Source organism: Pleurodeles waltl, chromosome 4_1 (assembly GCF_031143425.1).
Source record: "Pleurodeles waltl isolate 20211129_DDA chromosome 4_1, aPleWal1.hap1.20221129, whole genome shotgun sequence".
Taxonomy (NCBI): domain Eukaryota; kingdom Metazoa; phylum Chordata; class Amphibia; order Caudata; family Salamandridae; genus Pleurodeles; species Pleurodeles waltl.
Window position 1 is genome coordinate 911,958,947 of NC_090442.1, and position 15,314 is coordinate 911,974,260.

General features: G+C 44.7%; 1 protein-coding gene across 4 annotated transcripts in view; it reads right to left on the reverse strand.

Annotated features, from left to right (window-relative positions):
* PTPN12 (protein tyrosine phosphatase non-receptor type 12) overlaps positions 1 to 15,314 on the reverse strand; it is a 456,323-nt gene that overhangs the window by 168,907 nt on the left and 272,102 nt on the right. For all 4 annotated transcript variants that reach the window (XM_069229677.1, XM_069229676.1, XM_069229675.1 and 1 more), the window contains exons 10-11: positions 12,981 to 13,058; positions 12,247 to 12,339 (exon numbers count right to left, since the gene is read on the reverse strand). In XM_069229677.1, the coding sequence (XP_069085778.1) occupies positions 12,247 to 12,339; positions 12,981 to 13,058 (171 nt within the window). The remainder of the gene's footprint in view (positions 1 to 12,246; positions 12,340 to 12,980; positions 13,059 to 15,314) is intronic.

The following is a 15,314-nucleotide window of genomic DNA, read 5'->3' on the forward strand; positions in this document are numbered from 1 at the left end:
CCCTGCATGCCTTCTCTGATGTGGAAGAGGCTCTCCACCAGAGACCAGAACGATGGAACGCCACATCTCCCAAATGACTTCCCTGGCTAAGGAGCATGAATTAGTCACCATCATGAGCTCTGATGAGGACAGGAGAAAGATCTTTCACTACTGTAGATCTTTTGCTGCCTCCTATGAAAACAGGATAGAATCAGACATTTTCCCCTAGTGCTGGGCTGACCAAGACTCTATAGACCAGCATGTGCCATCTTGCACAGTCTGAGAGTAGGAGGCCAGTAGTCCAAGAAGTTCAGAGCCATCCTCAATTGCACCCAAGACCTAGGCTGAAATACGGTGATCATAGTCTGAATGTCCTGGTCTTGCTGATCGAGAGGTAAGGCACAAAAGAACACCATATTCAGGATGGCTCAGATCAAAATGAGCCTCTACGAACTAGTTGATGCATCAGCAGGTTGATAATAAACCCCAGAGAAGTAAGGAGACCAGCCGTCATCTGAACATGGCCCATAAATAACTTTGGAGAACCCACTTAACAGCTTCTTGTCAAGTTAGGGTAAAATTGCTACCCCCTAAGATTGGCAGAAAACACAGCAGTCACCTTTGTGAACAACTGAGGGGCACTGGTGAGGTCGAAAGAAGCACAGCAAACTGAGATAGGTGTCCTGCAGGTCTAATACTACCATCTTGTCGGATACAGGACCGAGGCCTATGTCTTTCTTCGGCACAAGCAAACATCGGGAGCAGCACCCAGTTCTGAACTTCAAGGAGGGGAACCTCTCCTTTATCCCAAAGAGCCAGTACATCCTGCAGGAAAATGGATGAATGGTGCTCTGAAAACCACTCTGATGGGGCAGAAGATGTGGTGGGACAGAAAAAGAATGGGAAGACGTAGCCCTGCTACACTGTCTACAGGACCCATCGGTCAGGTGCTATTTTCTGCCACTCTTACAGAATATGACAGATCCTGCCTCTAATAGGGTGGTCGTGCGCCGCTAATGGCACATTAAAGCGGTTTGGAGGGTGATGCCAGAGAAGTGGGGAGATTGAGAGGTCCATTATAACTGTTGTACTAGATGTCTGCTAGATCCCCTCCTGTGACCTCAGAAGGTCTAGGATGGTTGCTGGTGAGGTGGTGGGCATTAACACTGCCTCCAGACAAAATCCTAGCAAAGCCTCAAAAGGGGAAACATTTTTGGGTGTGCAGAGGACCAGGAAGCATGAAGTGGTTCTACTCTTTCTCCTTCCATTCTTTTCGAATCTCTGTCCATGGGAGTAGTAGAAAAGTATTAGGACTAGAAAAGAAAGGCCAACCAGATCTGGTTTCTGATGAGGTGCCATCTGTCTGTTTACATGTGTACAGGAGCAATTCATGACCCAGCTGCCCAACAGAATGTTAGTCCAGGTTGTAGAACCTCTGTGAGTACATTTGTCTTGACCTCAACAGAAGGTCAGAGTCTGAGTGCAATAAATTGGAGCACCTGGTTGGTGGGTTAGGTCCTAGGCAAGGGCATGATTCTAATCAAGTCAGAATGTATAGATGCCAGCTGCAAAATTACTGAGCTTGAGGGCGGTTTTGGCCACGGTTGAGATTAATTTGGTGTGGGGCCGGATAGTACTATGGGGTCAACATTTGTGTTGACGTGTTAGGGACAGTGTGGATCACGGTGCCAGGGGTAGCCAGACTAGCGGCCTCTGTGGATACATGGGGCTCAAAGGTGCACCAGATAGAACCAGTAGGTTGCTGAAGATGCAAAACATGCCTCCATAAATGCCTCAACCTGCTGCAGCGTCACTGATGGATCCACAAATTCGGGGTGCATTGGGATCAATTGCAAAATTGTTTGCCTAGTCGGGGACCGGAAGCAAGATCACAAGACACCCTGATGTCCTTGCAACTCTTCAGGTCGAAAGTGGCAAGGCTGGGACGAGGTCCACTTGGACTTCATTCGGTTTTCCTTTGACTTTGATTTGCCTGCAAAAAAGGACCTGGATGCGACCTGTAAGGGGAGCGTGATTGACCCAGAGATTGTATTTGGGTCAATGTCCTACACTTGGACCAGAAGCAGCCTCCTTTAAGTAACTTCTGATGGTGCCCATCGATTACAGTTTGGCTTTGCTTTCTTGGATCACCTTTGGTTGCATTAGGGCACACTGCTCAGACAACCTGGAGTTGTGGCCCGACTCCAAACACCAGACATCTACTTGGGATCGGAAAAAGACATTTGTTTGCAACAATCTTTACAAGGTTTAAACCTTGTTGTTTTAGGAGGAGACGCGTTCTCTTGTACACTGTAGGAAATTCAGAACAAGCATTTGAAAAGCCAATAGGTCTTTGCTACAGGACAGGTACTGGAATTTTCACTATCTATTAGCAATGATTAAAGAAATAAAACTGCTATGATGTGGCCAGGGCCGACCGTTTGAGGCAGTGATCTGCTTTCTTAGCATGGGATTATTCTCGGTCTTCACAAAAAAAGTTTCATTATCTTACCTTCAAGCCGATGTTTGCTGTGTCGACAGGAAGATAGCGCCAAAAATGCCCTGGCAAACAGGGAATGCAGTGCCATCTGCTTCTTTGTGAAATCTTGAAATCTGCTTGCAAAACTTTTGGGTGCTTTTTTCCCCAGGCGGGATGGGAGGGAGCAAGCAACAGATTGGGAGATTGTGAGGGCAGAGAGGGTAAGCAATGAAGTGGGAGGCTGTAGAGGTGGAGAGGACAAGCAAAAAAAGGGGAGGGTCAAAAGCAGAATGGTTAAGCACCAATGCAGGAGGAGGACGGGGGCAAAGCAAGCCACAATGCTACAGGGGGGGAAAAGGTGGGGGAGGAGCCAGTAAAAGGTGAAAAAAGTACCTCTGAAAGAAACGAGCATTGGAAAGACGTGTCTGGGCAATGCTCCAGGATAGGGACACACACACACACACACACACACACACACACAAAAAGAGGAAGCTGGCACTCACTGACCAAAGAGAAGCAAGAAAATGGGTGATGATGAAGCTAATAAATGACAAGTAATGGGTGGGCTCTAAGCACCCCTAATACGTAAACAAAATGTCTAACAAGCGACAGCGCATGTGCTGTCCAATGGGAGACCTAAAGCCTATAGGGTATTCAACCTGTCAAAGAGATGAAGATCTTTGCCGAACCAACTGAATGCCTCCATGTCAACAGATGTACCGATGTACCATTCCACCACCACAATCTCTCCTACCCTCCCTCTCCCCCCCAGCACACCCACAATTCCAGACAAGCTCTGCACCAAGGTGCCAAACAGGCTGCTATGCTCAATATAAAAAACATTTAACATAGCATAACTATGAATGGAAATTTAACATAGTATTCAACAACTGTGGATAATTTAATTGGTAAATTGTTGGGCTAAGCCAAGTGTTTTGCATTTTTAATATCTAAATAATTATTCACTCAAAGGCAAAATGTACAGATTCTTATCTGTAGGTGTAGTGTAGCTTTGCAGCTTTAATAATTTTCTGGATTCATATGCTATGCATTATTCCGCCATCTAGTGTTTGGGTCTGCAATTCTCCACAATCTTATTGTCCTTCTTCTCTTAAGTTTTTGTTGTTTGTGGGCATTGACAGCAGTTCCATTTGGTGTCCCCTGTGATGGCATCCCACTTCCTCCTGGAAGCTCCCACCTTTGGTCACCATCTTCACATTCTTTTCTCTATCTCCAGCTTCTGGTGGAGGTGGGTGGGTTGCTTGTAAATCCAGAAAATTCTTCAAGCTGCAAAACTACACCTACAGGTAAGAAACTGTACACTGTGCTTTTGACTGAATAATTAGATATTAAAAAAGCAAACCACTTGGCGTATCCCAGATACAAACAGCTGTTGAGTTTTTCTGATAGGTTTGTCCTTTCTATGTAGTACATTATGGCCAGTCTTGCAACTAATGTATGAAAATCTTTTTCTGCATGAGTTTTTGGATCTAGAAAAAAACTTGGAACTTGTATAGTTGGATTCATATGGAATTGTAAAATGACTTTTGTTAAGAACTGAGGGTCCGTTCTCATGACCATTCTGTCCTTATGAATTTGTAACTAGGGTTCTTGAATTGTGAGGGCCTGAAACTCACTCGCTCTGCGTAGTGACGCGATAGCCACCAAGAAAGCTGTCTTTAAGGTTAACATCTTGAGACTTGCTTTGTGCAAAGGCACAAATGGTTGTTTCATTAGTTGCATGAGTACCACATTTAAGTTCCATGTAGGAGCTGGTACTCTTTTGGTGGTGCCACTCTCTTTGCTTCCTCCAAGAACCTTTTAATTACTGGTGAAGTGAACAAACGTCTCCCAATATTTCCACTTGTATACGCTACTATCGCTGCCAAGTGGACTCTCAGCGAAACATAAGTCAGTCCTTCTTCAAGAAGTTAAGTTAAATGTTTCAATACTGCTCTTTCCCTTACATATTTGCCTTTTAAGAACTTTTCTATGCACCATTGTGAGTATCTCTTCCATTTGTTAAATTAAGATCTTCTTGTAGTTGGTCTTCTTGCTTCCCTTGAAACTGCCATTGTTTTTTCCGGCATCCTCAAAAGACTAAATTCTAAGACTTCACGAGCCATAATGTTAAACTCAAAGCTTCTGGTTCTGGGTGAATTACTGTCCCCTTTTCCACTGACAAAAGGTCCTGTATCCTTGTGTAGGAGGCTGGACTGGCTTGTAGTGAGTACCAAGGGGTACTTGCACCTTGCACCAGGCCCAGTTATCCCTTATTAGTGTATAGGGTGTCTAGCAGCTTAGGCTGATAGATAATGGTAGCTTAGCAGAGCAGCTCAGGCTGAACTAGGAGACGTGTGAAGCTACTACAGTACCACTTAGTGTCATATGCACAATATCATAAGAAAACACAATACACAGTTATACTAAAAATAAAGGTACTTTATTTTTATGACAATATGCCAAAGTATCTTAGAGTGTACCCTCAGTGAGAGGATAGGAAATATACACAAGATATATATACACAATAGCAAAAATATGCAGTATAGTCTTAGAAAACAGTGCAAACAATGTATAGTTACAATAGGATGCAATGGGGAAACATAGGGATAGGGGCAACACAAACCATATACTCCAGAAGTGGAATGCGAACCACGAATGGACCCCAAACCTATGTGACCTTGTAGAGGGTCGCTGGGACTATTAGAAAATAGTGAGAGTTAGAAAAATAACCCTCCCCAAGACCCTGAAAAGTGAGTGCAAAGTGCACTAAAGTTCCCCTAAGGACAAAATAGTCGTGTTAGAGGGAGAATGCAAGGAAAACACAAATCAGCAATGCAACAACGATGGATTCCTGTCTGAAGGTACCTGTGGAACAAGGGGACCAAGTCCAAAAGTCACAAGCAGCTCGGAGATGGGCAGATGCCCAAGAAATGCCAGCGGTTGGTGCAAAGAAGCTCTTACTAGGCTGAAGAACTGTGAATACTGCAGGAACGACAAGGGCTAGAGGCTTCCCCTTTTGAGGATGGATCCCCCACGCCTTGGAGAGTCGTGCAGAAGTGTTTTCCTGCCGGATGGACGCCAACAAGCCTTGCTACACGCAAATCGTGCGTTTGGCGTTTTTGGACGCTGCTGGGGCCCAGGAGGGACCAGGAGGTCGCAAATTGGACCTGCAGAGAGAGGGGACGTCGAGCAAGACAAAGAGCCCTCACTGAAGCAGGTAGCACCCGGAGAAGTGCCAGAAACAGGCACTACGAGGATGCGTGAAACGGTGCTCGCCGAAGTTGCACAAAGGAGTCCCACGTCGCCGGAGACCAACTTAGAAAGTCGTGCAATGCAGGTTAGAGTGCCGTGGACCCAGGCTTGGCTGTGCACACAGGATTTCCGCCGGAAGTGCACAGGGGCCGGAGAAGCTTGCAAAGTCGCGGTTCCCAGCAATGCAGCCCAGCGAGGTGAGGCAAGGACTTACCTCCACCAAACTTGGGCTGAAGAGTCACTGGACTGTGGGGGTCACTTGGACGGTGTCGCTGGATTCGAGGGACCTCGCTCGTCGTGCTGAGAGGAGACCCAAGGGACCGGAGATGCAGCTTTTTGGTGCCTGCGGTTGCAGGGGGAAGATTCAGTCGACCCACGGGAGATTTCTTCGGAGCTTCTGGTGCAGAGAGGAGGCAGACTACCCCCACAGCATGCACAAGCAGGAAAACAGTCGAGAAGGCGGCAGGATCAGCGTTACAGAGTTGCAGTAGTCGTCTTTGCTACTATGTTGCAGGTTTGCAGGCTTCCAGCGCGGTCAGCGGTCGATTCCTTATCAGAAGGTGAAGAGGGAGATGCAGAGGAACTCGGCTGAGCTCATGCATTCGTTATCTGAAGTTTCCCCAGAGACAGAGACCCTAAATAGCCAGAAAAGAGGGTTTGGCTACCTAGGAGAGAGGAAAGGCTACTAACACCTGAAGGAGCCTATCACAAGGAGTCTCTGACGTCACCTGGTGGCACTGGCCACTCAGAGCAGTCCAGTGTGCCAGCAGCACCTCTGTTTCCAAGATGGCAGAGGTCTGGAGCACACTGGAGGAGCTCTGGACACCTCCCAGGGGAGGTGCAGGTCAGGGGAGTGGTCACTCCCCTTTCCTTTGTCCAGTTTCGCGCCAGAGCAGGGGCTAAGGGGTCCCTGAACCGGTGTAGACTGGCTTATGCAGAATTGGGCACCTCTGTGCCCAACAAAGCATTTCCAGAGGCTGGGGGAGGCTACTCCTCCCCTGCCTTCACACCATTTTCCAAAGGGAGAGGGTGTCACACCCTCTCTCAGAGGAAGTTCTTTGTTCTGCCATCCTGGGCCAGGCCTGGCTGGACCCCAGGAGGGCAGATGCCTGTCTGAGGGGTTGGCAGCAGCAGCAGCTGCAGTGAAACCCCAGGAAGGGCAGTTTGGCAGTACCAGGGTCTGTGCTACAGACCACTGGGATCATGGAATTGTACCAACAATGCCAGGATGGCATAGAGGGGGCAATTCCATGATCATAGACATGTTACATGGCCATATTCGGAGTTACCATGGTGAAGCTACATATAGGTAGTGACCTATATGTAGTGCACGCGTGTAATGGTGTCCCCACACTCACAAAGTTCAGGGAATTGGCTCTGAACAATGTGGGGGCACCTTGGCTAGTGCCAGGGTGCCCTCACACTAAGTAACTTTGCACCTAACCTTTACCAGGTAAAGGTTAGACATATAGGTGACTTATAAGTTACTTAAGTGCAGTGTAAAATGGCTGTGAAATAACGTGGACGTTATTTCACTCAGGCTGCAGTGGCAGGCCTGTGTAAGAATTGTCAGAGCTCCCTATGGGTGGCAAAAGAAATGCTGCAGCCCACAGGGATCTCCTGGAACCCCAATACCCTGGGTACCTCAGTACCATATACTAGGGAATTATAAGGGTGTTCCAGTAAGCCAATGTAAATTGGTAAAAATGGTCACTAGCCTGTCAGTGACAATTTGGAAGTAATGAGAGAGCATAACCACTGAGGTTCTGGTTAGCAGAGCCTCAGTGAGACAGTTAGGCACCACACAGGGAACATATACATGCACACCTATGAGCACTGGGGCCCTGTGTGACAGGGTCCCAGTGACACATACATATAGGCCACAAACTTATGAGCACTGGGGTCCTGACCAGCAGGATCCCAGTGACACATAACAAACATACTGAAAACATAGTGTTTTCACTATGAGCACTGAGGCCTGGCTATCAGGATCCCAGTGAGACAGTGAAAACAGTGACAAAACCCTGACATACACTCACAAACAGGCCAAAAGTGGGGGTAACAAGGCTAGAAAGAGGCTACCTTCTCACACCTTGGCAATTTTAGATACATTTCTTGTGCTAATTCTGCTTCGTCTGAGAACCATGTTTGTCTTACCCAGTGTGGGGCAATTAAGATTAGAGTCATCCAGCTCCTTTTGCATTTGCTGATTACTGTATGTAAAAAAAGGAATCTGGAGGGAAAGCGTATGCAAAGGTCCCCGACCAATCTATGGTCAGTGCATTCCCCAAGGACAGGCCGGGTGGTTGTCTGGAGGTGAAGCCTTGGCATTTTGCATTCTGCTGAGTCGTAAACAGATCTATTGTTGGCCTTCCTCATTTGTGAACGATCTTCTGGTTCAGTTCCCATTCGTAAGAGCATAAGACTTGTCTGCTCAATCAGTCTGCTTTGACATTGATCTTTCCTGGGAGATGTATGGCTTGGGAAATTCTCCTCTGTACAGCCCATTTCCCTATTTGTTAAGCTAGCCTTGAGAAGGGTGGTGACTGAGTCTTTCTTTATGTAATACATTGTGGTTGTATAACCTGTTTGAATTAATATTGTTTTTGCCCACCGGTTGTCTTTAAAAAGATTTCAGAGCTAGAAAGACTGTCTTCAATTCCAGTATGTTGATGTGTTGCACTACATCCTGTTCCTTCCATATCTCTTGTATCTTGAGTGAGCCCATGTAAGCTCCCCAGCCTATATGTGAGGCGTCTGTGGTTATCGTCACAGTTGGAGTTGGCTGTGTAACATGTGCTCTGTTCCACCATGCTATTTCCTGTTCTACTCTGCGTGACAACCACTAGATCTTCTCAACTCCCCGTTGCGTGTAACCATTGATTTTGAAGCCATTCCTGGATAGGTCTCAAGTGAAGTCGTACATGTGGAATTAGAGGGATGCATTATGCCATTTTCCCCAGTAGTTTCACAACTGTTCTCTCTGTCAGAGAGTGCCCCTTCTGGTGGCTGAGTTTGTTAGTAAGAATTGAATCCTCTTCTCGGTGGGGTATACCCTGCCCTGCTTGGAGTTGATTCTTGCTCCTAAGAACACTTTCTCTTGTTCTGGTTCCGGTGAGGACTTTTTTATATTCAATAAGAAACCTAGTGTATAAAGAGTCTCCATTACTTCTTGGATGTCCTGTTTGTTCTTACTTACCAGTCGTCAAGGTATGGGCATCTGTGTATACCCTTCCTTCTCAAGTGAGCTGCTTCTGCCTCCAGACATTGTCAACATTCTTGACGCTGATTTTATCCTAAATGTCATATCTGTGAACTGGTGATGTGTGTTGTATACCACAAACCTTAGATATTTCTTGTGGTCCCTATTAATTGTAATATGCAATTAGGCATTTTTGTTAGGTCTATTGTTGCCATGTGATCTCCTTGCGGCAGCTGGGGTATGACTTCCTGTAAAGTTGTCATCTTGAATTTTTGAGTCTTTATAAATTTGCTGATGAACCTAAAATCCAGAATTGGACACAATATACCGTCCCCGTTTGAGATTTGGAAATATGTTGAATAGTTTGTTGTTGATTTCTGGCTTTGGGACCTGTTCAACTGCTTGCTTGTCCAGTAATTATTTTGACTTCTTTGAAGAGAAGAGTTGTTTCTTCCATGGAATGGGCCTTTGACTTTGGCCCTTTGTTTGGTGAAAATTGTGTTTGTCCTATGCAACAAACAAATTGAATTGTGTTCAGTATCCATTTGTCTGAAGTTATCTTTCTCCACTCGTGGAGAATTATTTTTTTATTCCTCCACCGACAGGTGGTGTGTTGGAAATTGTATTGTCTGATATTTTCACTGATGCAATTTGTGAAAGTAATCCTACATTTAACGTGTCACTTATTTGAGGGATTTGAATCTCTGTTGTTGCCCTCTTCCCTTGCCTCTTCCTCGAAATGGCAGATGTACTTGCTGCTAACACTGCCAGCCGTGTTTAGACTACGCAGATTGGTTGCTGCTTTGCAAGGTTTGGCGTGAACTTCATCCCTTGGAAACGCTCTCTAAAAGACTGGTGCAAAGGTGACTCTTCTCATGCCACCCTGGAAATGCAGAGCCCCCATAGTCTTTGCTGTTTCATTGTCTTTCTTTCACTGATTAAGACTTTCATCTACGGTACTCCCAAACAAGTGCTCTCAATTGAAGGGGTGTTTAAGATGTTTGTCTGGACTTCCTGTTTAGATCCCGACACTCTTAGCCATGACTGACGCCGTAAGGTTGTTCCCATCAACTGTATACTTGATGAAACTGCTGCATCTAAGGTTGATTTTAAGCATGTGTCAGCGATGCTCTTATCGCTTTCGATCAAATGTGCAGCTCTCTTCCCTTTCCTCAGAGTCCTCAAACTCCTTTTTTTGAAGAACAGTGGGCACTTCGGCCTCCAGTCACTTGTGCTTTCTTTCTTTCTCAGCAACCCTTTCTTAGGAGTCAAGCCTTGTAGTTTTTCTCTCGTAAGTCGAAGATTCTTACGACAACGTATCAGTCATCGAGCTTTGGTGTTCTCCTCCTGACCCTTTCTTTTTCGACATCAAAGAGTCTTTGTCCCATACATCCTTCAATGCCTTGGGCTTTTCCAGAGTCTTTCCTCCTCTTGATTCCCCCTCAAGAAATGTGTTGCTCCTTTTCTCGGGGTGTGCCTGCGGCCGGCAAGAGTTTCGACACAGAGCATCATTTCTACATCTGCAAGTCAGATTTTCTTGACTCAGGTGATTTTTTCGAGAGTGAAGTATCCTTTGTTTCGTCCCTTTTGTTTTTGGTTGCCTGTTTCCCAATTTCGACGATCTTTACCTCTGGGACGATGCCTCTCCTCCAACTTCTTTTTGACATGGTCTTCCTCCTCACAGAAGAGGCCTAAGTCTCTCAGGGATGGTGTCATCAGCTGGCTGAACATACTGTGGTGCACCAGTCTGCCTCTCCCTTGCTCTCAGAGTCTTCAACGTGACTGTGGAGCAGGCGTTGCAATCATAAATCTGGTGTTCAAAATGGAGATAAAGATTGCAGACTGGATGTTTATATTTCTGGGAGAATTTTTGATGACAGCTCTGGAAGAGCTGAAACTGTTTTCTCCCTCGAAGCCCCTCAGGGAGCTCGCTAAAAGGGCATTCTCCTAAGTTCTCCCAAATTCAAACTTTCTTCTCCTAACCTTTCTCTTGCAGTTCGCGGTCGATGTTGAAAATCCAAAACCGGTTAACTTTTCAGCGATTTCCCTAACTTTTTCATTGGAAACTTCTTACCTATGTTGGAGATCCTTTATTGTGCTTCCAGACCCAATGGTGGGAAAAAAGAATCTGAAGATGGCAACCAAAGGTGGGAGCTTCCAGAGGGAGTGGTACGACGTCACAGGGGACACCACATGGAGCTGCCTTCGACGCCCAGCAACAACAAAAAACTTAAGATAAGAAGGACGTGGAGAATTCTGGACCCAAGATAGATGGTGGAATAATGCATAGCATGGGAATCCAGAAAAGAGTCATGCTGCAAAACTGCAAATCAAACTTTACTACTTCTGGGTAGGAAAGTGCCACTGTTGGCATGGTTACTCCCTCTCCCTCACCCCCTGCCCCCTGCCGCCCCCTCTTCCCCCCCCACACACTTTTTGTTATTGATGCCAACTTTGATTGCAAGTGTGCTGGGATCCTGTTAACCAGGCCCCAGCACCAGTGTTCTTTCCCAAAATCTGTACCTTTGTTTTCCCAACTGGCACACCCACAGCACACAGGTAAGTCCCTTGTAAAAGGTACCCATGGTACCAAGGGCCCTGTGGCCAGGGAAGGTTCCCCAGGGCTGCAGCATGTATTATGCCACCCTGGGGGTCCCCTCACTAAGCCCATGCACACTGCCTTGGTGGCTTGTTTGTGCTGGCGAGGAGAAAAAGGAAGTCGACATTGCACCAGAACCAGTAACTTACCACTTTCCTACTGGATGGTGGGGGGGAGCACTCTAGTACTTACCTTTGCTAGTTTGAATATATTGCTCATCATTTTTAAAAGAACAATTGAGGCTGAAGTGTGTGCAGAATGTTTGTGGCGTCATCCTTATAACCACTCAGGCTGAGGGTGCAGCTCTGGTGAACATGTGAAGACACCTTCTCTTTGGTACATTGAAGTCAATCCGACTCACAAAGCGACCACCAACGGTACAGAGTGAAAGCTTTTCAGTAGCTTACCATTTTGCTATGCTGACCAAACTAATGCTCATGTTAAAAAAAAGTTATTTTAAATGTTCTCAAATGAACATTGTGCATTCAATCCTTAAGCAAACTAACAAGAGCACAAAGGTCTCAGTATACACACCACCTAAATAAATGAAATGAAGATGGGAAAAGTAAATACAAATATTTAAAGAAATGTACATAACAGAATTATATTCTACACTTACTGCACAGAAGAATATGCACAGTATCTAATTCATAGAAAACAATGAACACCTTACAATGTGCTTAATCCTACAATTCAAATGCCAATTAAAAAGTTAATTTTAGATTTGCTTACCATCCCATCAGCAAGGCTCCCATGACTTTCGTATATTTGCAACTGCTTTTCAAACAGTTGTGCTATAGCCCGATGAACCAGCTCATACTGTTCCTACAGCCGGAATGCCAAAAAAGAGCATTTATGTTTCATTGAACAGCAAAATTGTAAAAGTAACAATATATCCAGCCCTATTATGAAAGAAAGTAGAACCATACTTTAAAAAATAGGAACGCTTTTCATAAATAGTATAATTCTGTGCGGCTAAAGTTACTCAACTTCAAAGATATAGCCTACCAGAGTATTGTACTCAGGTCACACACATAATGCATCATTCACCATAAATAACATGCTGTGGCACTGGATGTAGCATATGGTAAAAACACAGAAGCAAACTACTGATTAAGTTCATAGCTTCAATCTTGGTTCCTGAGAATTAAAAAAAAATATAGGGTCCCAAAGAAGATCAACAATACCATTTTTTTTCATTGCCTTTTCTGAAAGGCCCCGCTCTGACATACAGTCTCTACAGCAATATTTCATTTAAACACTACCTTTCAACATTTCCAGATTTTTTGAATTGTGGCAAACAAGCCAGAGACACCACTCAGTGATGCAATCCGTCAATGAGGAGAACTGACACAAATGCGACCTGCTCAAATAAGCCACCCATACGATTCCCCAAAATGTAACCACATTCAATCTCTTGAGAGCCCTTAATTCCTAATGCCCCATCTCTTCAATAAGCCTTGTACCTTTGTTTGCACTGCAGAATGCCGCTGCGTCCTCATATCTTGTATTAAGCGGTACACATCAAAATTCTCTGGTATCTTCTAAAAAATGAAAACACATTTGTTTACCAGTGAAAGCAGGTTTTAATTTTATGTTAATGTTACACAATGATGTAGCATTCCAACACAAGACAAATTGGCTTGTTAATTGGGAGAGTAAATGGTCTCTAAGGATTGTGCAACTAGAGCTCTTTTGGAGTACTTATTCTGGGTCTAATAAAGTAAGAGAGGAAGAACTTCATCAAGGAATGCTCTAAACAGTGCATACATGGGTTTTAGTGAATCTACAAAGAAAAGAGAAGGAACATACTATTTCAATTATAACTGCTGAGCACTGAAGACCTTAAGTGACCTCTCTGAGTATCCAAAAACAAGATTAAAGGAAAACACACACTGCTCTCAAGGCATACTAAACTATCAGTGTAACATAAGCACTTTGCTGTCATGCCTGATCAGTCATCGATCAGACATGACAGTTAAAAAGACACTGAAATCAATGTATTAAGGAACTACACACCAAAATGATGGCTCAGAGGTCTGCAGGGTTAAAAGTATAATCTCCATGGTGAGAGGCCTGAAGTCCATGTGACCACTCAACACTTCATAAAGTTGGCATGAAAATACGAGCAGCAAACAACTGGATAACAATAAATATCCATCATATACTGCAATAAATTCCTTCAGAGTAAGTGTGCAATTTACAAGAGACGTTATTGAATACAAAACAAACTTTGAGAAATAACCAGGGCTTCCCTCTTTAAGGGGTTACAAAACAACTGACTGCTCTGTGTCCTCAATCAACTCTCCAGCAAAAAAAAATATATAGTTTTGAATAGCAAGCTGTACAGTCAGGTAATTAACAGTGCTCTTGTGATACTGCCTGATAAACCGTAAGAACCTGTGCAGTGCGATGTGATGCATATTTATAAAGCATATAGCTACCCGAACACTTCCCAGAGCTAAGTGGGTGTAAGCGAGCATGGGAGTGTAGGGAAAGAATCTGGTTAAATTAACAGGGGGAATAGGCAGGTTGTTAACATTTTTCTAAACCATAACCCATTCTTTTTTTTTTTCAACTTCTGGGGCGCTGAATTCCGCAGCTTCGGCGTCAGATGAGAGACAGATCTGCCCCCGCCACCATCTGGCCCTCTTGATCTCGCTGCACTTTTAATAGCTGTGCCTTTGTGAACCTTAAGGTACTGATGGTTGTGTGAGGAGCCAAAGGTTCCTAATCAAAGGGGTCACTTTATGATTGATTCCCCTATATGCAAAAGAGTGTGCCTTAAACTTTTTTTTTTTTTTTTTTACAGAGAGGTACTTTGGAACCTTGAAGATGAACCTTGCAGTTACGTTCTACCTTTAGTCTCTTAATATATATTAAGTGGTGGGCCCAGGTACAGGGACTTCCCGTAATCCAGGTGGGAGAGAATAAGCGCCCGGAACACTGACCTCCTAGATTTAGGGGTAAAAAATATGGAATTTTACCTAAGGTTCGGATCAGGACAAAACAGGAAGGTGTTATTTTTGTTTACTTGGGCCTCCATAGCTGAAGAGCTACCCATACTCTGGTCCAGGCTCTTTATTGGGGGAGGTTGGGGTAGATGGAATCCCCAGGTCCTCTGGCCACCTGATGCTGCATCTGTGTTTCCTAAGATCATCAACTCTCGGTTCAGCTAGAGTGAACCGTTTGCCATCCAACTTGCCACTTTTTCCAGGCGTAGGGCAAGTTGTTGTGAACCTGTTCCAGGAGCTAGGGAGACCACCAGCTGGGTGTTATCAGCATAAGAAATAACTGACACTCCAAATTCCCTCACTACCTCTGTCAATGGACGCAGATAAATATTAACAAGTGTGGGGCTACAACCGAGCCTTGTGGGGCCCCATAGCTTAGGGGAAACACATTAGAACAAGATGGAGGTTCCCAAATTTATAAGGACCTTTGTAGGAAGTTGGCTCTGTATGTGCTATTTCAAAGTAAGGAATAGCATGCACAGAGTCCAAGGGTTCCCCTTAGAGGTAAAATAGTGGTAAAAAGAGATAATACTAATGCTCTATTTTGTGGTAGTGTGGTCGAGCAGTAGGCTTATCCAAGGAGTAGTGTTAAGCATTTGTTGTACATACACATAGACAATAAATGAGGTACACACACTCAGAGACAAATCCAGCCAATAGGTTTTTGTATAGAAAAATATCTTTTCTTAGTTTATTTTAAGAACCACAGGTTCAAATTCTACATGTAATATCTCATTCGAAAGGTATTGCAGGTAAGTACTTTAGGAACTTCAAATCATAAAAATT